This window comes from Phascolarctos cinereus, unplaced genomic scaffold (assembly GCF_003287225.1).
Source record: "Phascolarctos cinereus isolate Bilbo 61053 unplaced genomic scaffold, phaCin_HiC Scaffold_4;HRSCAF=312, whole genome shotgun sequence".
Taxonomy (NCBI): domain Eukaryota; kingdom Metazoa; phylum Chordata; class Mammalia; order Diprotodontia; family Phascolarctidae; genus Phascolarctos; species Phascolarctos cinereus.
This window is the reverse complement of record NW_027555847.1, coordinates 519,127,746-519,152,778: the sequence shown is the minus strand read 5'-3', so window position 1 is coordinate 519,152,778 and position 25,033 is coordinate 519,127,746. Positions and strand designations below refer to the sequence as shown.

The 25,033-nt window shown below is 34.0% G+C and overlaps 1 protein-coding gene across 1 annotated transcript; it reads left to right on the top strand.

The window, feature by feature from the left end:
- Nucleotides 1-100: 100 nt before the first annotated feature.
- Nucleotides 101-24,675, top strand: CEP76 (centrosomal protein 76). The gene is made up of 12 exons (XM_020985575.2): nt 101-432; nt 1,855-2,007; nt 3,446-3,524; nt 4,098-4,322; nt 5,640-5,825; nt 8,332-8,429; nt 9,902-10,030; nt 11,306-11,494; nt 13,412-13,578; nt 15,401-15,734; nt 16,755-16,972; nt 19,651-24,675. Exons 1-12 carry the CDS (start codon nt 370-372, stop codon nt 19,787-19,789), a joined length of 1,980 nt encoding a protein of 659 aa, XP_020841234.1. The 5' UTR covers nt 101-369; the 3' UTR covers nt 19,790-24,675.
- The last annotated feature ends 358 nt before the right edge of the window (nt 24,676-25,033 follow it).

Sequence of the window (25,033 nt, the reverse complement as noted above, 5' to 3'; positions counted from 1 at the left end):
GGTGGATGGCGGAGGTGGGGAAACTGAGGAAAGCCATGTGGGGAGAAGGGATTGGAAGAAGACAGCGCGCGCGAAAGGCAGGCAGGCAGGAATTAGGCAATGCGACGGGCACCCTCGCACCCTTGCTCTCCGCCGCTGTTTGAAAGCAGTTGCTGGCCCGCCGCTGTCGCCTGGGTTGCGGTCCTTCCTCCCGCCCAGAGTAGGGCGTTTACGCGGGCCGGGCAGTCTGCGCGGGGAGGCGGCGCGCGGCCCGCCCGGGGTCCCGGCGTAGCGTAATACTTCGGGGCGCGGCGGGCGGGTCGTTTGGAGCTCCCGACGGGAGCGGAGGGAAGGGGAGGGGAAGTGGCAGTGGAGCCGCCGGGCTGCACCATGTCTCTGCCTCCGGAGAAAGCGTCTGAGCTCAAGCAGCTCATCCACCAGCAGCTCAATAAGGTAAGGGCAGCGGCCCGGGACGCGGGGCCTGCGCGCTCGGCCTGTGGCCGGGTCCGGGACCCCGGGGCAGACGGAGGAGACAGCCCCCTTCGCCCGCTTCCCTGCGGGGCTCGTCCGCTGCCCGGCCACGGGCTCTTCCCCGGCCGCCTAAGGAAAGGTTTGCGCCGGGCGAGAACGTTGGGACGGTTGGCGATTCGACCTCGGGAGGAAACCGAATCCCGGAGCAGCGGGAGCTGTCCAGGGCAGGACTGCGAGCCCGGGGCGTGCGCTCGCGGCGGGTCCGGGGCTTAGGGCGAGCGCTGGCAGGGACGTGGCGAGCCGGGGCGTGGGTTTGCTCCCAGGACCCGAGGGGGGTCCAGTCACTCAGATGGTAACTGTAAGAAAACTACAGGAACAGGCATAATTGCATATCTCATAGGTGGTAGCTTTCTGAGCCAGCGTTAAATACATAAACGTAAATGGTGCATATATATTCATATATATGTATAGGGTGTCCCAAAAGTCAGAATGAGTTTTGGAACTCTCGTTTTTTGTGTGTGTCTGCATGTATGTACATGCGTGCATATACAAAAATACAAAACACAAGCAGTTTATACTAGTCCTTAATTTTCTGCAAATAGTTGTTTAGAGTCCTGTTGATAATATGGAAAGGCCAAGGTAGATCTACAGAAGGCAGACATAACATGTATGTGTGTATACATATTTGTACATACTTATATTATGTGGGTCTATATGATTGACCCACAAAAGTAAAACTTCTGAGTGTCTGTTATAGATAGAGACCAATGTGTACATAAACAACATCAGATTTATATGGTCGTGCTGCCGAAATTTGAGCAGTGAAGTCCTGAGATAAGGGATGCAAGTCAGGACTTGAAAACATCTGCCATCTGGTCAGAGAGATTAATGGAGAGATGCAGCAGCTTAGGTGGGTTGGGGACAAAGAGACAAAGAAATGTTAGAAGGAGATTGCTTGAAGATGCTACCTTGGCACTAGAGGAACAATTTGGTATTTGAAATGCTGAAAGTCAAGAGAAAGAATATATTTTGATTTGCTAAATGCCAGTGGGGAAATTGTGATGAAGATTCCAAGTAGTAAAAGATAGTAAATATTTCTGTCAATTGGTATTGAACTTTAAATTCTTAAAAAGTAAACGATAAATCTGTTTTTACCATTCCTTCATTTTTAACCAAATTGTTATATAGCCTTCTATTTATTTTTAATGTGGAAAGGCCAGGATTCAAACTTAGGTGTTTATTCTATATTTTTTCCAGTTATTTTTTTTTTTGCTTTACTGTTGTTTATCCCTTTGTAAAACCAAACTTGTTTATTAGTAATGTTAAACTATCATCATACCTATTGAAAATTTGTTGGTTGCTGTAGAGAAGAGAAAAACAAGTAATGTTAAATTCTCTACATAGATGGATGTCCATGGCAGGATAAGAGAAGTCCTTGCTGAAACTATACGGGAAGAATTGGCACCTGAGCAACAACTTTCAACAGAAGATTTAATAAAAGCTCTTAGACGCCGAGGAATCGTAGATGATGTCATGAAGGAGCTCACTTTTGTTACTGTGAGTAATCTTTTAGAAACAACAACTCTGTATTTTTATAAATGCATTGGAACCTCACTATAACACTGGATCCAAGGTTCATGTTGTGGAGATACTTTATAAGTAAAACCACCCTAAAATAGGTCTTCTTGGCATTTTATTAACTAAACATCCTTGTTTAGTTAATACCTACCTATAATGAATTCTGCTTTATGGTAAATAGCATTTTAGTGTAGTTCCACAGTATTGCTATTATGTAAAAAATTCCTGTCTCCCAAAGTGATATAATTTTTTCTTGTTATCTTTTAAATATGTTTATGAAAATGGTTGTATTTGGCTCACATACTTACCTAACTTGCTATTTTAAAAAAATTATAACTTGATCTCTCATCAGAGACAAGCCTTCCCTGAATTCTTATATCTCTAGACTTGAGCCTATTACTAACTTAGCCTGACCACCACCAATTTTTTCATTTTGATTCTAAAATGACTTTATGGAGGCAGCTAGGTGGCACAGTGGATAGAGCACCAGCCCTGCAGTCAGGAGGACCTCAGTTCAAATCCGACCTCAGACCAAACACCTGACATTAGCTATGTGACCCTGGGCAAGTCACTTAACCCCAATTGCCTTAAAAAAAAAAAAGATAAAATGACTTTACAAACTTTGTAGACCAAAGGTCAAGCTATAGTCCACTTTTCAAATACATTTAGCTATTGACATCAAGTTCCCTTTTGTGAAACAGTCTTAGTAACTAAAAATAAAGCTGTTAGTTTCTTTACGTAAAAGTAATACAGGAACTGCTCTGATACTATAAAGTCAATTGGCAAAAATAGGTCATTTAATGATATAACAAGCTCCCAATGCAATAGTGATGGTGATCAGACCTCTTTTGTAAAAATAAGAAATGAAATGAGAAACTGTGACCTAAATTACCTGGTAATATGTTGTAAGAATTGAGATGATCTTGATAATACACCAGAGACTAAGTACTTTAATACACTTACTTTTTTGGTGACTGAGACTCATAAACCCATTTGTTGTAATTAACCTAATAACAGTTCCTACAGTATAATTATCACTACCTAATTAAAATCAATTCATAGCGGGAAAGGTATCAAAATTCTGTTTGTAGGGTGGATAAAATTTAAATTTTATTCCAGAACTTTAAGACTTAATCATTATGCTGGTTTCATGAATAAAACTTGGTTTTTAAACCCTTGTACATTAATCTTACCGAATTATTATTATTATTTTAGTAGGTTTTTATATTATTGAAGTACAAGGTTGTTTTATTTTTTATTATAGTGACGTTTAGCACAGTAAGGAGTGGTTTTGATGGTATCTGAAGTGCTATTCTTTCCTTTTGTGTAAGGAATGGAAATTGATCCCATAAACCTCAGTTGTTGGAGTTTTCTTAAATAACAATGACTTTATTTCTGTGTTTTTCTCCCTTTCTAGGACCTAGCTGATGGAGAACTGACATCCTCTCCAAAACCATCTAATTTTAATGATAAGCAATCAACCCTATTGAAAAAAAGTGTGTATTTTAATCTTCATATTAATTTAGTTGCTGTTAGATATTTATGCATTATAGTATACTTTCTTTGATAGTGCATATTTGAAAACATGTTAAAATTTTATTATCAACAAAAATAAATAAACTTTACTTTGTAGGGGGACAGTATCCAATTTTATGAAACAAAATAAATGAATTCTTTTTCATGTGTTATAATGCTACATTTTATATCAGATGTGCAACCTGCTTTTAAAAGTAATATCTATACATGATTTAAATACATTTGTCTGTCCCAAATAATTGTCAAGCTCTAAGGGGAGAGTTGGTGGTTTGATGAAACTTAAAATGTCAAACAATCATTTTAAAAAGCAACAGGGAGCCCAAAATCTGAATCTAGCTCCTTCTTTGAGCCAGAACATTAGGAAAAGGTCACTACTTCCATGTGATCTTTGCTTCTGATGAACAAATGATTCTTAAAAATTGTCTTATGTGTCTTTTAGTTTTATTTCTATCAATTTAATATTTCCTATTGTTTTAATCACATTCCTTAAAATATTCTGGCAGTTTCCTCATATATATTGCTACACTTTACAGCTAATATTGATCCAACACGGAGGTATCTTTACCTTCAGGTTTTGGGTGGAAAAGCTTTCTTGGAACATCTACAAGAACCCGATCCTTTACCTGGACAAATTTGTTCTACCTTCACTTTATGTTTACATTTTCGAAACCAACGTTTCCGCTCTAAACCTGTCCCATGTGCCTGTGAACCAGATTTTCATGATGGCTTTTTGCTTGAAGTACACAGAGAAAGCTTAGGTAAGAAATCCAGTGAATTAGCTCAGTTAATCTTAATTTATTTTTCATGTCAGTATTTTTTTTAATATGTATGATATGTAAAATTAAACAATTTTATTTTTGCTACAAGGGAAAATCTACAATGTTCACACTCTCCCTTCCATTTTCTTCATTTTTACTCCCTCATTTTCTCCCTCCCCTTTCCAGTTTTACCAGTCTTTTTATAGCTGAGTTCTACTTCACCATATCTCTTTTGTGCCAGCTGTCACCTACCTAGTGTAATCCTTTCCTTCATCTTTTGTCTCAGATTTTTCTTGGCAGTTTGTAGTGATTGTGTTTACTATATAATTGATGGTGGGTGGCCAGATTTCTAGAATCGTTAAAATAAATGTATTTTAAGTATACTTCATAGTCTTGAAGTAATGGTAATGGAATCTTTGATTTTACTTTATGCCAGAGGTTCTTAACTAAGGTCCATGAACTTTTTTTTGTTTCTTTTGTGTTTTATTTTATGCGTTTAAAAACATTCTGAAAAGGGATCCATAGGGTTCACTAGACTGCCAAAGGTGTCCGTGACACAAAAAAGCTAAGAACTCTGTCTTTAATGTTATGTACTTTTTTCCGTCATCATTTTTACAAACTTTTTTTTTACTTTGACTATACAATGACTTTTATAGTATACCTGAAAAATAGGTAACTATATTAATGTGTCCTTGTGTAATAGAGAATTCTAATAATAGTTTAAAATTGTAATTTATTTTTTCCATAAGAAATATATTTCATCATTATTTCATTGAATTTTTTTTTTTGCTAAATCCAAAGTGATGAATTTTTCATTTTGGCTTAGATGAATTATTTTTGCCTAGTTATGGATTAATTTTGGTATATTTGAAAAGTTTTTGTCTGTTGAAATTTTGAACAGTACTTGCAGAATATGTAGCAGCCAATATTATTTATGTAGTATGATACCGTCTCTTCTAACAGTACCAACTACTAAGAACTCCATGAGATGTTTTCTCATTTTAAAAATAGAGATATGCAACGTGTTTAATATCTATGCCTGGATCACTTCTTCCAATTTGATACAAATCTCTTAGAAGATAAAAACATAATTATGCTTTGCCATTATAAACTTTAAAATTTATATAAAAATGTAACTGAAGAGAACTGAAAGTTAGAGATTTCTGTGTTTTTATCATTGTGTACATTTTCCCTTGAAAACAGTATAAAATCTTATTTGATTTTATCTTAGTGAATATGCTTTTTGATGAAATTATTAAGGCTAATATGATAAGATATAACATTTATAATCACTTTCTCTTGGTTTGATATCGATAGGTGATGGAACTAGAATGGCTGATGCAACAACAATGTTATCAATATGTGATCCAGTACATATGGTTCTAATAAAAACTGATATATTTGGCGAGACCTCTTTAGTAGCATCCTACTTTTTGGAATGGCGATCAGTCCTTGGCTCAGATAATGGAATGACCAATATTGCTGTGGAACTTCTAGGTGTAGGTATGATGATTAGAAATCAAGGTTATAAGGAGTTTTTCTTTTTTTAAAATAGATTGTTATTAATACCTTTTATTACCATCTAAATTTTCCCCATATTCCTTTCCTTTGCCTTCTCTTAAAGAGTCATCTGTTATAACAAAGAACCAAAAAAAAAGGTGAAAAGATAAAAAACTTAGCAAAAACAATCAATATATCAAATAAGTTTGTTCTATGCATTGATCTATACCCATGGCCCTCTACTTCTTCAAAGGTGCTAGCGCAGGTGTCTTCTCATATTTCATCTTTGGAGCCATTTCCCCACCAATTAGATTCTCATATCCTATTACTGGGAAAACATCCAGAGGGAATATGAGTGTACCCTTTCGTACCCAATCTGGCTTTGTCATAACTTATCCTCTAAAATGAACATAGAAATTTTGGATAATTTCTTCTAGAGTTTCAAAAATAAATGATTAAAAAAAATTACTTTTGTCTGCCTTCTAATAAAACTCCAATATTTTATGTGTGAATTATAATGTGGTTATTTCAGTATTGAGCTTATTGAGCAGTAGCCATATTTAGCACGGTACTTGGTAAGAAAACTTACTCCAAAAGACTAAACTCTCAGTAATTTGGGCATCACTGATAGAAGTAATGCAAATTTGGGAATTTTTATATCAAATTAAAAGTTAGAGATAATTACTTTGTTTAAATATTTTTATTGTCGGATACAGAAATTTCAAAGCTAAAATTAGTAGCCTTTTCAAGGTAACTGCTGATGAAATTAAGAATTCCCAAAACATGCTTCAACTTTGAGGATTCATAAATTATATGTTAAAGAACTTTTACATTTATGATAGTCTTATGTGAGATAGGTCTATGGTAAATTAATTTTTAAAAAGTAAGTCATTTTAGATATTATTATAATTTACATTCCCTTAGTTTATAATTGTATGTGCTCTAACAAAACTGCATATAGACATTTTTTAAAAATTTCAACTTTTTGCTAATTCAGACTGGATTCCTCACATTTTTTAAGGTGATATACTGAAATCTTTTAGTCTATACATTACTGATCAATATTAGTGATTGTTAATGTTCATTGAAATCATCTGGGTAAAACAGCTAGTAAATCATGTTGTAAATCTCTCCCTCTCCTCCTTTATCAATAATACAGTAAATTAGTAAATATCCAAATTTTAAACAACTGAAAATTTCAAAAAACTGTTTTATTTTTGTCATTCTGTTTTAAGATAAGAGCCAAATTGCAAGCAAACAAGGTAATATCTGAAATTTTTAAAAAATCATCTCCAAGGGATTTCCTATACATTGAGTCCAAACTCCTATGTCTTGTGAAAATGTAATATTGTTTACTGATAGTTGACATTCACAATGGCAAGTTTCAGGTTTGATACCTTCTGAGGTGCCAAATATAACATTAGGCTTATTTTGGGTGTCATTTATTTAATCTTCTAAATCTTTGGGAAAATTGCCATCTAAGCAATTTGCTCAATTAAGCCAAATCCTGCCTACCAGCTTTATAGTAGGAAAATCTAAGTTTGATGCCAGATTTTGTTACTTGTTTGGCCTTTGGAAATCACTTCAGCATTTGTTTCATCATCTGGAAAATGAGGGTAATACCTTCCCTGACCTCCCCATAGAATTAAAAGGGTCAAGTGAACTAAAGGATGTGAAAGTACTTAGTAAACTATAAGCACAGTCCAAATGGTGGCCAGCAAAGTACAGAGGAATAAGCATTAGCTTTGGAGTCAGAGGACCTGTGTGTGACTTTGGGCAAAGTATTTCCCCTCACTGAAATTTCAGTTTCTTCATCTGTAAAGTGAGGGGGTTGGATTAGATGACCTCTTAGATCCCTTTCAACTCTAAATCTATGATCCTGTTAAATGTAAAGATAATTTTTTTTAAGGCAATTGGGGTTAAGTGACTTGCCCAGGGTCACACAGCTAGTAAGTATCAAGGGTTTGATCTGAGGCCAGATTTGAACTCAGGTCCTCCGGACCTCAGGGCCGGTGCTCTATCCACTGCACTACCTCGCTGCCCCTTAAGATAATATTATTCAGCTGTCCTAGGCAAATGGGCATGTGCTGTACATGCAAAATTAGTAGTGAAAGATTTCTTTTGCCATTAGTTCAAGCTGAGGTGAGGGCAGTTCTTTTTTTAAATGTCATCTCAGTGGTTTTTTTTTAAAAGCTACAGTTGTATGCTAGTGCAATTTATTTTGTACATATTTCCAAGACCAACATAGTACTATTATATAATTTTGCACATATTTTGAATACCCTATCATTACCTGGCTCAGTCCCTCGATAAATTAAAACCTTAAATAACATTTTTAAATCTGTCTATTAAATTTGTTACTTCAATTCGTTATTGAATATGAATGGTAAAATTTCTTTTTTTTCCCCCACAAATATTAATTAGTCTAAATTCTATTTGAGGGAAATATTTGTTATCTAGAATTTGTATGATGTTAAAACCTCTAAAGTTCTAATATTTACATTTGTAGGTACAGAATCAAAAGTTTCTGTTGGAGTTTTAAATGTAAAACTTGAGGTATATCCACAACTTAATCAAACATTGTCCCAAGAAATAGTAAATACTCAGGTAAGGAATTCTGAATTGTTTTCATCTTGGCACTCCCTTTTATAATAACATATTTGCCTATTCATGTTTAAGTTACTAAACTTCTGTGGACTACCTCTCTGTGCTAAGTACATAGAGATGTTCTGGGGGGATACAAAGGATGTGAACCCTGCTCTAGAGCTTGTATTCTACTGGGGAGACTGTGTGTGTGTGTGTGTGTCTCTGTGTCTCTGTGTATGAAACGAGATAAGGACTACAAGTGGTAGATGAAATTGAATACATAAATTCTGAGGGGATATGGAATAAAAATGTAATTAGAGTAAGGTGGAATTAAATCAGAGAAAAATTGAAAACTGTCCTTCAGTACTATTAACTTCTTAAGATGTATTGATAATGCAAAACAAATTGGTTAAAATTACTATAAATCCTATTTTGTAGAAAAGCATTCTATTTTTAAAATCTTGGGAAAAAAATAAGTGGAAGATGCTGTATGGTTTTGAGTCCAGTACTATGGTGGAGAAAAAAATGAAGTTTGGATTTGGAAGAGAAACCTTACCCCTTTGTTTGCTTAGTGAATCAGCAGTATTTTATATCATGGCCATATGCTATATATAATTTTCTCTTTTTCCTTATATGGATTTGTACAAAGCAGGCACTAGCCATGATGTTGGGAAATTATTATTCTCTCATTCTGTGGCATGTTTGTTTTCCAGGGCCTGGAAATGATACTTTATTTAGAGTTACAGCATCTGAATTTCAGTTTTGCTACTAATCTGCTACTACCTCTGTGACCTTAGGCAAATCACTGAACTTCTGTGGGCTGAAGGTGCCTTATCTAGGGAATAAGGGAGTTGGACTAGATAGTTTCTGAGGCCCCTTCCAATTGCAATTTCATTTTTATAACACAGACGTAAAATTGAAAAGTTCACAATTGACCTGTACTTCAGGCCAGTAAGACACTGCTTCTTATATACTTGTAATAGTATCCATTTCATAACATTTTTCTGAAAGTTAATTTTATTTTTTGGTAGTTTAAAAAAATGCAAAGCCTTTATTTTCTGATTGAGCAAAGGGTAATTTTCTCCCTAAAGATAAACCATTCTGGGAGACTATGTGTGTGGAATATCACATATTATATATTAATGTGTTGGTTGGTTTTATATAACTGCTTTCCTCTTTTTAAAAAAATGATTAAAATGAATGGTTCTGAAGGGTTATATCTGTAAATAAATGCAATGTAAAAACAAAAAAATCTGAAAAAATTGAAAATAAATATATTTTAATAATCATGTATAAAGTTGGAAATCAACCTCATACACATTTCTTTAAAGACTTTAAAATATTAATTTTAATTTCTTTGGTATTATGATTTTTAGCATTTAATAACCAAGTTACTTTTTTAGTAAGCACATTATTTCAAGTCTAATATTCTGTGAGGAATGGACATATAAGAATTTTTTTAAACTAACATACTAGGTTATTCTTTATTAAAGCTTGCTTTGGAACGACAGAAAACAGCAGAGAGAGAGCGTTTATTTCTTGTATATGCTAAGCAGTGGTGGAGAGAATATCTGCAAATACGACCTTCCCATAATTCGAGACTGGTAAAGATTTTTGCACAGGTTTGTGGATTTCATTAAAGTAATTTCTCTTCATATATCCATTATCTGCTTTGGTATATATATTTCATTTAGCATAGTCATGCAAGGAAAATCAAGCAAATAAGATAGAATGCCAATTTAATTTTCTATTTGAGTATCTCCTAGGTGGAAAAATAGGCTAACCTAACCTAATTTATAATTTTTGGTCACTATTTTGTAAGACTGGTTTGATTTTAGACTTTTCTAAACTTCCTGTAAATATTTACTTTTTTTTTTTTTATATTTGGCTAGGCAATGGGGTTAAGTGACTTACCCAGAGTCACACAGCTAATAAGTGTTATGTGTCTGAGGTTGGATTTGAACTCAGTTCCTCCTGAATCCAGGGCCGGTGCTCTATCCAGTGCGCCACCTAGCTGCCCCAGTATTTACTTTAAAATAGATAAAAACCCATTCATTTAATTAGAGAAATCTATTTATTTGATACTTGTGAACTTTACAAATACTGCTTTGATAGTTTATAAAATGAATTGGTGCTTTGTGTATACAAGTTAAATCTTACTGGAATAAGTTAAACAATCTCAGTGTATAATAGATTTCTTTTTGATGAAACAATTCTAGGAGGGTCAAATGGTTTTTATTTTTTCATTTGAAGGGACTGTTTAAGTGCTTTTTTATATGTAATCTTAAATAGACGTTCTCATATCTAGTGTAGTGACTAAAGTTGAACTAGCACTGGGTGGGGAGAGACTTGTGGCCTGAAGACCAGTCAGCAGGTTATTGCAGTAGTCCAGGTATGAGGTGATAACTGCTTGCACCAGAGTGGTGTCATTGTCAGAGGAGAGAAGGGGGTATATATGAGAGATGTTAGGAGGGCAGAATTGACAGGACTTGGCAACAAATTGGATATGAGGAGTAAGAGAAAGTGAGGAGTTGAGGATGATAACTATGTTGTGAGCCTAGATGACTGGTAGGGTGGTGGTGCCCTCAACAGTAATAGCGAAATTAGGAAGAAAGGTGGGTTGCCCCACCACCCCAATAGAATATAAACTCCTGAGGGCAGGGGCTGTTTCATTTTTACCCTTGTATTCCTCTACCATGCATGGTACCTGGTACATAGTAGGTGCTTAATAACTGCTTGTTGAATTAATGAACAAAAATGTATATAAATAGCATTGAAACTTTATTTCTAAAGAAATTTAAGTGTATTTTTCTTGTTCATCTTATGCTATATAGCTTATTGTAAAGAAAGTGATGAAGTTGAATGGAAATTAATCATAAATGATATCGTATTTTCAGGATGAAAATGGGATAAATAGACCAGTATGCTCTTATGTCAGACCCCTTCGAGCTGGACGGCTCCTGGATACTCCAAGGCAAGCAGCAAGATTTGTTAATGTCCTTGGTTATGAAAGAGCCTCTGTTATTGGAGGAGGAGGTAAACACGAACAGTGGTGCACTCTACTGGCCTTTCTCTGTAGAAACAAGGTATAGGATTATTACAGCAGTCCATTATAGTTGCTCTGAACTTTTTTACCTCCCAAAATGTTTAGATAGCAATCTAAACATTAAATCATTATTCAAAATCCTAATCTATTACTTTCACTGGGGGGGTGGGGAGTGGGGAGGGGTGAATACACTTAAAAGTTGAAGAAGAAAAATAATGACAAGACTGAATAATGAAAGCCAATGAGTCACCAAAAATAAATAGTTAAGGAGGAGAGTAGAAATAATAACATCTTGGATTTATGCAGTGGCCTGTTTCTTTAATTAAGTAATTATATTTCTATTTCACTTACTGAGAACCATGTAAAATAGGAAGAGACAGCTAGCATCTCGTTTTTAAAGATATAAATACTGATATATAGTGACAGATGAAATAGTGAATTGTGGTAGAACTCAGACTGAAATCCTAGTCACCTCATCCTACTTGTATTCCATTTGCCTGGGCAGTAAATTAAAAGGAAGATTTGATGGTTGAAATTATAACATTTAAAAATTCAAAATTTTTAGTAATTTTCAATAATTTAACTTAGGGATATTATCAGATTGTTTCTTGATCATCCATATTCCATAAATACCTTTAAAAATAGTAATAGACATGTAGAGGTACTTTCTAAGATTCACATTATTGAAACAATGTCAATACAAGAAATAGAGACTTTCAACACAATCTTATTTTGATTTAACCTCTGTTAGAGATTATATATGTGGTATGTATTCAGATATATGTAATGAATCTCTAGCATAAGTGAAAAGTTATTGGTTAAAAAAGATTGATTTTTCAAGTGGGACAATGTGTCTAAAAGTGTTTGGAAAAGTAGATCTGATCAGTCATCTAAAATTTTGAACAAGTCTATTTTGTTTCCCTTGCTGTGTTCTAAAAAAGTCAAACATAAATGTTATTTATTTATTTGTTTGTTTTTAAATTATTTATTTTTAAGAAAAGTTATTTACACAGGATGAGTTTGGGACCACCCTGTATTGCAGTTTATTTAGGTTGTCCAGTATTTTAGGTAATCATATAGTGATTCCTTTTACAAAGCAAAGAATCACTTTCTCCTTTCCCTGTTTAGTAAATTTAGTAAGTTGCCTGTTTAGGTCATCTCAGTGGGGAGGTATATGTAGATTTTGAGGTTTTATATTTGAAAAGAAATTTTAGAAATGCATTTGTAATTAAACATCATGAAACTCAATTATAGAGCTAAAACTGTAAATGAAAAATAAATGGGAACACTTTAGGGTAATAGTAATATTACCCTAATATTAGGTTAATAGCATAAAGGACATACTTTTATTACTTATTAGAACCCTGTAGATGGGTTGCTATGTGACAAACCTATCACAAATTACTAACTTTCCTGTAGTCTCAATTGATAATAACTTTGAAGAATTAATTTTACTTTTGAGCTAAATATAGTCTTGCTAGAAATGAATAAAGAGATCAAATTAGGGTTCATGTTAAGTGCCCTTTTAATACCCTAAATAATAAAGTGGTTGTCAAGAGTTAATGCCTTGGGCTGTATAAATGGAAAACGGTAATTTTTTTATTTGACAGAAAATGCAGCTCAGGACTTATCAAAGGTAACAGGCAAAATTTCTGATGATGCTAGGACTCAGAATTTACAACTCCTTAGTTTCCAAGTTCAGAATATTACTTGTAAAAATAGAATTGCACGTTAGGAGAATTCTTGTTTTGTGAACCTTAAATTTATATAAAAATTTGTATTTAACCCTAAAACTGATGATTATTTTTTAACTTCATTGACATTTTGTCGTCTTGGCTCTGACTTTTTGGATTGATTAGAAGCCAAAGAAGCTTGTTTATAGATCTCTGTTTTGTATTTTTTATGTGTGCTGGAAAACAATTGATAAATATTTTAATGAACTTTCTTTGTTTCCTAGGGTGACTGTGAAGATCATGCTAACCTTTTGTGCAGTCTTCTCCTTGGATATGGATTAGAAGCCTTTGTTTGTGTAGGGACAAAGGCTAAAGGAGTCCCTCATGCCTGGGTCATGACATGTGGGACTGATGGCACCATTACTTTTTGGGAAAGTTTAACAGGGCATAGGTCAGTAAACTTAATTTTTAAAAACTGATTAGATAGAGGCAGCTAGGTGGCACAGTGGATAGAGCACTGGGCCTGGAGTCAGGAGGACCTGAGTTTAAATCTAGCCTCAGACACTTGACACTTACTGGCTGTGTGACCCTAGGCAAGTCATATATAACCCTGATTGCCTCACCCCCCCAAAAAAAATTAAGTAGACAAAGATACACTATTTTTAATATAACTTCAGTGTTCATGTTGACATGTGATTTAAAATGTCTGTAGTAGAATAAGTTTAAGTTTTTAGTCTTTATATGGGCATGTAAATATTTTAATTGAGGGGGGAAGCTAGGTGGCACAGTGGATAGAGCACCAGCCCTGAAGTCAGGAGGACCTGAGTTCAAATTTGAGCTCAGATCAAACACTTGACACTTACTATCTGTGTGACTCTGGGCAAGTCACTTAACCCCAATTGCCTTAAAATAAAATAAATTTTTAAAAATATTTCAATTAAGGCAGCTATGTGAATGAATAACAAGAAGTTTTTGACCTATAAAATTTTTTTTAAACTCTCTTATTTAGCTATACTCATAGTAAAATTAAACCAACATTTCAGCTTATTTGACATAAAGTGTTACTATAAACAAATTTACTGCCAACTGTTCCTAAGATTGGATAGAAAGTTGAATTTTTAAGTTACAGTAAAAAAAATTATGATATGAAGAAGTCCACAAGAATGTCAGTCAAATGAAACCGTATTTATCTTTAGAAAAGTTTATATGCCAGCTTTGAAGTGAGTGATTTTAATTAGGGCAGCTACGTGGTGCAGTGGATAGAACTCTAGGCCTGGAGTCAGGAAGACTCATCTTAATGAGTTCCAATCTGGCTTCATTCACTTATTAGCAGTGTGACCCTTGGCAAGTCACTTAACTCTCTCTGTTTGCCTCAGTTTCCTCATCTGTAAAGTGAGCTGGAGAAGGAAATGGCAAACCACTTCAGTATCTTTGCCAAGAAAATTCCAAATGGGGCCACAAAGTGTCAGATACAACTGAAAAAACGACCAAAACAACAATTTTGATTTAGTGGGCGCATTTATGTAGTAATATTCTGGTGTGGAGGAAAGAGTACCCACCTTGAAATTGTGAGTTCTCAGTTTAACTGGCTTCTGGCCATGGTCAAGCTACAATTTCTCTGAACCCAAGTTTCCTCATATGTATAATAGGAATAATAATATTTGTAATAATAACTGTGATAATACCTACCTCAGAATTTGTAATTATAATAAGTTAAGGTGCCATATAAATGTAAGTTGTTTTTGTCTAGAAAGGAGCAGTAATCTCAGTTCTGCTTGGTATAGCTGTCTTATTTCAGTTGTGCACTGTGTGCTTAGTTTGACCTGCAAACTTAACAACAGTATTGGTTCAAATTAAGCAACTCTCCTAAAAGAAGTTCTCTGAAAAGGAAGAAAATAAAATGTATTGCATACATATATATGTGTGTGTGTGTGTGTAAATATGTGTATATACATATGACAGAATCTATATCTAGAAAAAATAACAGTGATTGTACTCAGGTTTCATAAAAATCCTTATATAGCTCTCAACATAGACCAATATGATATTTTCTTGATTAAACTAAATATTGTGTGTTGGCCATAAACTCACAAGAGGTCTCAGTTCATTGGTTATCATTCAAGTGAAGTGAGTGATTGAATTATGAACATGTACAAGAAAGAAAAATAAGTGACCAGCACTGGGGAGCAGCTCTGTCCTTCAGTGGTAGCTGAATGTTTTTGTATTATATTTAAAAAATCTTTAATGTTAAGGTGTGTCATTTTTATCTTCAGGTATATCCATAAGCCCATTAATCCCGATGATCCTCCAGCTGTTGAACAACCCAAACCACTTTACCCATATCGAACTATAGGGTGTGTTTTCAATCATCAGATGTTCTTGGGAAACTGCCAACCTTCTGACTCAGTAGAACTTTGTGTATTTGATCTGAATGATGAGTCCAAATGGAAACCCATGAGTGAAGAAGCAATCAAATCGGTTTGTGCTCCTGGTGCCACAACTTCGCTACCTCCGTTTCCCCCTCTTTGTGCTTCAATGATTGATTCTTCAGTAACAAGTAACGAAATAGAGATGCAACTGAGATTGCTGGTGTCAGAACACAGGCAGGTAAGTATTTTTAAAAATTTAAATATCATAGATTTTAAAAAAGCAACAGCAATCAATAACCAAAATGTTGACTTTCAGGGACTTTGTAGCCAGGGGTGGAAATTAAGTTTTTTTTCTAGGATATCAATAATTTATTAATTCTGAAGGTGAAATTTACTATACTTGTCTTGGGCATCATAATAGGGATAATTAATCTTCTTTGACTTTAAGCAAATATTAGGAATTTGAAACTTTATTTTTTATAGGTTTTTCCTAATATAGTTTAGATATAGTTTAGAAACTATAAAATCAGATTCAATTATCATAAATTATGTAAGGTTTTTTAAAATGTAGTTTTAAAAAAAGTACTATTTTCTTAAGTTATTTTTTCTGCTTATTGTTGACACATAATGTGAAACATTTTATGCCTTGAGTGGATGTACAGAGTTCAGGTGGAATCACAGCATTTAAAGTCAAAAGAGACCTCAGAAGTCGTCTAGTCTATCCAACTCAGTTTTTCTAGTAAGCAACCTAAGGCCCAGAAGTATTAGCTGAGTGGAACAAGCTAATTAATAGCAGAACTGGAGTCCTATTCTCCTGACTTGTAAGCTAATTCTTGTTCCACTAAAATTATATTACCAGTATTCTGCTTTTATATTGGGAATATTCCTTGATATTTTCTTAGGTGGATATACATATACATGTGCGTATATGTGTATATATGTGTGCATGTGTATACATATACTTATATATGTATATGTGTATGTGTATATATGTGTGTGTATATACATATATATATACACACACATATGTATATACACACACATACATACATATATAAATTTGGCACTGCATTCTATTGTCTTTTCAGTATGTTTAGATTATTTTAAAAATAAAAACTCATACCAATAGTTTCCTTTCTGTTATATGACCTTGTAATCTTTCATCAAAACTCTTTGTTGAAATATACCAGATTATATGATTTTCTTTATGCTTTATAGATAGAAAAATATATTCTTCATGGTTTACTTTCTGCTATAGGATCTTGGCCTCACCACCGTTTGGGAAGACCAGCTTTCCTATCTTTTATCACCAGCTTTGGCATCGTATGAATTTGAGCGCACAACTAGCATATCTGCAGGCAATGAAGAATTTCAGGATGCCATTCGGAGAGCTGTACCTGATGGTCATACATTTAAAGGGTTCCCTATACATTTCGTTTATAGAAATGCAAGACGAGCATTTGCTACATGTCTCCGGTAGGATATTCGCAGAATCAGACCCTTAGAGCTAGAGTAGATTATAGGAAACATTTAGCCCAAACCTGTTTTATAGATAAAGAAACTGAGTTCTTTAAAGATTATGTGCTACATTCAGATTTTCACAAAAATTCGGCTGGGATTTCTCAGGCAGACATGGTGCAGTGTAAAGAGCTTTGGAGTGAGAAAACCTGAGTTCAAATCCTGTTCCACTTCCCTGGGTAACACTGGATAAGTTATTTAATCTTGCCATTAGTTTCCTCATGTGGAAAATAAGGTGATTGGAATGGATGATAGTACCTTTCAAGTTTAAATTTATTATCCAATAAACTATAATATTTGCAGGAAATAAAGAAGTTCACTTTTCACTTGTTTTGAATATTGTTTATCTGTGGGACAAGCTACATCAGAGGGTAGGTGATGGGATATCAAAACCATTATCTCTAGAGCTGAAGTTAATAATATAAAATAACACCAACCAAAAACAACAATAGTAACTAGTACTTATAGAGTGCTTTAGGGTTTGCAAAACATTATTATAGATATCTCATTTTATCCTCACAACAACCCTGAAGAGGGGTTATTATCCCAGTTTTACATATGAGGAAACTGAGGCCAACAGAGATTAAATGACTTGCCCAGAGTCACACAGCTAGTACATGTCTGAGGCACGCTTTGAACTTGGGTCTTTTTGATGCCAGGCCCAGCCTGCTATCCACTGCATCTTCTTGCTGCCAGTAAATTAGAAGTATTTTTTGCTGACATCGATCAGTGACCAGTTGACAATTTTTTTCTTACTGGAGAATCAGTCAGTAATTGTTTATTAAGCACCTACTATATGCTGGTTAATAAGCTAGCCACTGAAGATACACATATAAAGAATGAAACAGTTGCCACTCACAAGGAGCTTACATTCTAGTGGGGGAGACAATATTTCATATACTAATATATGGAATAAATACAAAGCAGGTAGATGCTGGATAATTTTGGGAGGGCACTAGCAGTGGAATGTGCTCAAGAAAGGCTTGGTGGAGAAGGTGGTGCTTGAGTTATGTCTTAAAGGCAGAGAAGGATTCTGTGAAGTAGGGATGAGGAGGAAGGACATTCCAGGGATTTGAGGGGCACAGATGTGGAGACAAGAGACAAGAGATAGAATGTCACGTATGAGGAATGAAGAGGAGGCCTGTTTGGTTAGATTGTAGAATGCAGAGGGAGGAGAAACATCCATTGAGTCTAAAAAGATAAATTGGAACAGGTTGTAAAGGGCTTTAAAAGCTGAACAGAGAAGCTTATATTTTATTCCGCAGGCCCTAAGGAGCCACTGGAGTTGGTTTAGGAGAGTGACATGATCAGATCAGTGTTTAAGGAAAATGTCTTTGGTAGCAGTGTGTAAGATAGACGAGTAGAATAAGAATTGAAGCAGGAAGACCATTCAGAAAGCTATTGCAATAAGCTAGGCACGAAATGATGATTAAAAGAGATGATGTATGAGTTAGCTGTTCTCAGCAATGCAATGATCCAAGACAGTTCTGAAGGACTTATGATGAAAAATGGTTATCTACCTCCAGAGAAAGAACTGACAGAGTCTGACTGCAGATTGAAGCATACTTTTTTTTACTTTCTTTATTATTCTTGTTTTTGTTGTTATTGTTGTTATTGTTGTTGTTTTGGTCTGCATTTTCTTTTGCAACATAGCTGATTTGGAAATGTTTTGCATGACTCCATATGTATAATCTATATCAAATTGCTTGCTTTTTCAAGGAGGGGGAAAGGGAGGGAATGAGAGAGAGAATTTGGAACTCAGTTTTTTAAAAAATGAATGTTAAAAATTTTTGTTAACATGTAATTGAGAAAAAATTAAAATTAAATGCAAGAGAGAGAGATTTTAAGGGTCTGAACTAATTTGGTAGCTGTGTGAGTAGAAAGAAGGGGTCTTTTGTGACAGATATTGTAGAAGTGATTGGATATGTGAAGTGAAGATAATGGAGAGATCATGAACGTGGGAGACTGGAAAGGTAGTGGTGCCTTTGACAAAAATAGTGAAGGTTGGAAGAGGGATATGTTTTTCGGGGAAAGAGAGTTGGTTTTATTTTGGACGTGTTGAATTTCAAATGTCTCTTAAACATTCAGTTTGAAATATCCAAGATTAAAACTCAAGGCAGAAACTGGGACTGGATATATAGATCTGCGTTGAGGTGATATTGAGCTAATGAGATTGCCAAGTAAGAGGAGGTAGAGGGAGGAGAAAAGAGGGCCCAAGACAGGACCTTTTTGTATATCTACGATGAGTGTGATGTGAACGAAATCAGCAGAGGGACTGAGAAGAAGCAGTCTAAGAGGTAGGCAGGAAACGAGGGGAGAGTGGTGTCATGAAATCCTAGAGCAGATTGTCCAGGTAGAGAGGGTGCTCAACAGGATCAAATGCACAGATAGATTGGGTGAGAAAAGCCGTCAGATTTGGAAGTTAAGGCAGCCATGTGACCGGAAACATGGAAGGGGGGGGTCTCGGGCTTCATTAACAACCTAGCTTGTCTCACACTCTAGCATAATATTTAAAATGGTCAGAGATCTACAGGTGTTTATAAGAATTCTTGTTTATTTTTTTAAAAAAAGCAATGGCATTATTTTCCTTGAGTACTTAACTTTGGTATTAGCATTTTTATTTTGTCTCTGTACAGGTCTCCTTTCTGTGAAGAAATAATCTGTTGCCGAGGGGATCAAGTGCGACTTGCTGTCCGTGTTCGAGTATTTACCTACCCTGAATCTGCTTGTGCTGTTTGGATCATGTTTGCTTGTAAATATCGATCTGTGCTGTGAAAAGAATCACACTTGTTTTCTTTTGATAGAGACTTGACACTGTACATCATTAGCCACTCACAGGTGCTTTCTTGTAAAATCACTCTCTGGCTCATATATCACAATTTCAGTTTTGTATATAAACTTAACAAATAATGTTTGCAAATATTGGTGTGTGTATTTAAAAATTAAGGATAAAAGATGTAAACTTGCGTGGGGTGTAGCATAAATTAAGTGTATATTTTAATAAATGCCACATTGTTTACAGGTATTCAGTAGTATAAATATAATATTACTCAGTTTTGTGAAGTTCACAATTATTCATCCAAAAGGTATGTCTCTAAGGGTATGAATTGTGGTAAGATCAGTAGGACTACTAAGTTTTACAAATAAAATTATTTAAATTTTGCAGAGGCAGAAATAATGTAAGTTAATATTATATCAGCAGTATAGCTGAAAACAGGTGAGAAAAGTAGATTTTAAGGGATCACTACAGGGTCAGCCAACCAATAATTTTAGTATTTGATCATCCTAAAGAACCTTTGAAGAAAGTGTGAAGGAAAACAACTAGTAGAGCCAACATTCTTAACAAATAAAACAAAACAGATACCGCATAAAACAATTGAATTATGTAAATGTCAAGTTTACTTAGTTTGATAAATTGATTGGATATTAATTGGGGGGAGGGAAGTACTTTGTCAATGACACTGATAAATTTTAGTTTCTATGGAATATTGTCAGCCCTGTATCTGTTACCTCCAAAAAATTCACAGCCATCATCTGTACTTGGAAGAGCTCAGTGATTCTCGCCATTTTAACTCATTTCCTTTCTAAACCTGTGACATGATAAGATATATTTTCAAAGGGCCTATACTAACCTAGCTTAATCATTGTGAGGCATGTGAAAATGAGCAGGTATGATAAATTTAATGCATACATTAATTATAATCTTCAGGGAATGCTATTTTACCACCAGAGATAGTACCACATTATATTTTACAATGCTTTACAATTTTCAAAGCACTTTCACATGTTATTTAATTTGATCCTTAAAATAATGTTGTTAGGTTTTGCAAGACAGGTATTACTTCCCTCTACTTAACAGATGACAAAGTTGGGAGAGTAAGCCCAAGGTAAATAGCTAGTAAATTGCAGAGATTGTACTAGAATCCTGGTCTTCTGATCACTAGACCATAATATATCTTGTTACTCCCAGATAATCATGATCAAGGGAAATACTTGAGAGATTGTGTATGCCTTTTTTAATAGAGGCAATAAGAGTTTGAATGGTACAAATGATAGATTTGATTCTTCTTGCTTCTTCCATAATAGTATTCTATTTTTTTCCGATTACACGTAAAGATAGTTTTCAACATTGATTTTTGTAAAGTTGGGAGTTCCAAATTTTTCTCCCTTCCTCCCTCCTCTCCCCCTTCCTCCAGACAGTAAGCAATAGGAAACAGGTTATACATGTACAATCATGTTAAACACATTTCCACATTTTTATTCTTCTTGTTTGAACACAGTGTTCATTGTCCTGCTTTCAATTCTTCTCATTTATATTTTAATTTCATATTTTAATCATCATGTACACATACGTGATTTACTTGAACAGAAGAAGAAGTATGGCAAGGCCATAACTAAAATATTGGAGGTGCCTATCACTGGGGAAGTAGTACTGCTAAGCCTTTTCAGATCCATAGTCACTGTATAATTATCTGGATGTTTTTACAAAGTTCATTAGAATATAAGTAATATTGAAGGTCCTTTAAATAATAATTGAAAGAAATTATGTCTTTGCAAACAAAAGGAAAAATTGCTTTTATTTTTCCTTATTCCTACCATTTCTTACCTTCTACCTACCTCTAGAGACTAATGATTTAAGTTTTAAAAGCATTAAAAACCTAGAATAATCTTATATTCTAAACTTTCTTTTGGTTTTATTTTTGATTATGATAAGGATCATGACTTAATTTGTGCTTTTTAAAAAATGAAGTATGTAAATACCTCACTATGCCCTTTTTTGCACCATTTTTATTGAAAAATTAAATTGAATGTTATTTATGAGAATTATGAATTGCAGTTTTAGTAAAATAGGATTTAAGAAATTTCTACTATACTACAATATGTGACAATTAAACTAGGAATAGAATTGTTAAATGAAAATTGCCTATTTGTTTCACACTGAACTCATAACAATCAAAAGATTTGCACATAAATTTTGAAACAGCTTGTTATCTAATTACAATTAGTGCATGCAGAAATGATCTTTCAAGACTAATGCTATCATCCTGATGGGCTAACTGTTAGCAATCATAGATTAACAGATAAAAATGAGTAATATAGGGGCAGCTGGGTAGCGCAGTGGATAGAGCACCAGCCCTGATGTCAGGAGGACCTGAGTTCGAATGTGGCCTCAGGCCAAACACTTGACACTTACTAGCTGTGTGACCCTGGGCAAGTCACTTACCCCAATTGCCGAGAAAAAAAAATGTAATATAAGTATATGATGATTAAAAGTATGTCCACTATAAATTCTAGCTTCAGGTAAAATGAATTTGGTTTTTAATTCATTAGAGTAGAATGTTAATATAATTACTATTCATTGCAAAAGTTCATTTGCTTAAAACATTGTATCAATGTATTTCTCATTCCCAACATAACTGCTGCTCTACTTCTAACTAGTTCTTTTTCTTTTTAAAAATTAAAGATATGCACTTAAGCCCAATTGCCTAAAAAAAAAATTAAAGATATGCTTATCTGTTGTGCTACTAAAGCTGTTCTTCCTATTAATCAGAATATTTTTCTAATGCAATATTAAGCAGTATTTTCACTTTGATCAATAAATCATTTTTAAAAGTATGTGGGTATATAAATACATATATATATATTATTTGTATACATATGTGGTAAATATTTTTCACCTTAAGGGAAAAGAAATCAGGGAATTAAATTTTTCTTTTCATTCTGTCTTTAAATCAAGCCAAAAAAAATTCTCTTATTTGAAATTGTTGAATGCTGTTCTAAAGTGGAGAATAAGTCAAATAATTCTATTCAAGGACATTAAGTTCTTACTATGTTCAAGGCATTCAACATGTTTTTTTCATGTTGTAAATTCCCTGTCATGAGAATGGCAAATTATATAACCAGGAATTTTCAGAAGTATGCACACTATATTCTCTTCTTCCCAAACAGCTAAGGCTATCCTTGAGACAAGTAAAAGAGTGTAGACTTTATATTTGACCTTTTACATTTGAAAAGAACATTGCTGATAGAATTATTCTATGCCAAACTTCCCACCATCAGTAGGACTCAAATATGAGTTGTTTATGGTGATTGCTTGCACTGACTCATTCACACTCATTGGTTTACCCTATGGTTTGCTAAGCAAGAAAAGTAGCTGACGTTAACATGTAATCTGTATTTTGCTGACAGATTTTTTTCTGTGTGCCTTTTATAATAGCCAAGGACTTGTTAGACCCAAAATGAATAGAAAAGGTTCTATTTCTAACAATCATTTAACTCTGTTGTTGTAAATAACAATATTACTGTTTGCTACCAAATCACATTTGTAAAATATCTTAAGGTCATTAACCAAAGGCCAAATAAATTGTAAATATTTAAAAAAATTTTGCAGGTCCATTGCATTTTAAAATTATAACCTTAATATTAATTATCAGTGAAACAAATTAAACTTGATTTACAACTATTTGTATTTAAATAAATGAATTTACACACGTAGAGGGCTGGTAACAATTTGTTAGTCCCTCCTTTGGAAGCTCCATCTTTCTTTGTCCATTCTTACTGAATTTTCTTTTTATGTGGTTGTAGTTGATGAGTCCTCTGTTCTTCTAGTTCAGCTTTTTAAAAATTTATTTCATCTCAGAAAGGCCTTTCCTGATTTCTCTATAGTCCTTTTATTTATCTTAATTACATTACACTATTTCTATGACTATTGATATTCTACAGTTTATTTAACCATTCCCCTATTGTTGGACTATGGGTCGCTTGCAATTTTTTTTACATTAGTAATAATGTTGCTATAAATATCTTTGGGTAGATAACACTTGTTTTTCTTTTTGATATAATTCTCAGGCTATATACCCAGTAATTCCTATTAATCAAAATATTTTTCTAATGCAATATCTAGTAATATATTCCTTTTGATAATCACTAAGTCGTTCTTTAAAAGTATGTGTGTATATAAATATATAGGCATATATATATTTGTATACATATACACATGTGATAAATACTTTTCATCTTCAGGGAAAAGAAATCAGGGAATTCCCAATAATGTTGACGGAATCATTGAATCAAAGAATTAATTGTTTTTTAATTTTTGCTGCATCCTGCAAAATTGCTTTCCAGAAATTCAGCTAGCTTAGAAATTCTACCAGCAATGAGTGAGTGTGCCTGTTTCACCATAAGCTGTCAACATTTCATTTAATAATTTTTACCGATTTGAGGAATGTGAAGATGGGACTTCCATGTTGCTTGAATTTGCAATTCTTTAATTGTTAGTGAGACTAAGCATTTTTTCCAAGTGATTGCTCACAATTTGTGGGGGTTTTTTATAAGTTCTATATACCTTTTGACCATTTATTTATTAGAAATTGTGTTGTCTTTGAATGATAGGTGTGAAGTTTTTAGTTAGCATATTTGATGTAAATTTTTTCCCAAACTTATTTTTCTTTTTCTTATTGCCACATGTTTTTCAGATTGCAATTCTGTATTTGAGATGAAAGAGAAGTATCTATTATAATTAGCTTCAAGAGGGGTGTTAAAATTATTTATGCTAGAATTTTGTTATATTAAATATTGCACAAAACAAGAAAATTGGGCCTTCTAACTTTATTTTGTGAGATTTGGTATGATATAAAATAAATTGGCTTGTATATATTAAACTTGTCCTTAGTGTTGAAAGATTTATAATGCTGAGTAAAAAGATTGTCACTTTCTGACATAAAGATTTTGATAATTTTAAAATGTGTAGCTCATGGTATTTATTATTAAATGGTAAACGAAATGTTATTACTTAGGTTCCAAAGAATTTTGAATTTACACGTTATCATTTCCCCCAGAACCTAGGTATTTATGACATTACTCTCTTGTTCTTATTTAGTGCTAATATTCTAGAAAGCATATCCTAGTGTCTGTAGGAGAGCCACTTCTCTTAAAATTAAAAACTTTACACTAGTACTTTCATCCATAATCTCCTTTCTAATTATTATATTATGTAACTTTCATCTGGCCTTTTAATCA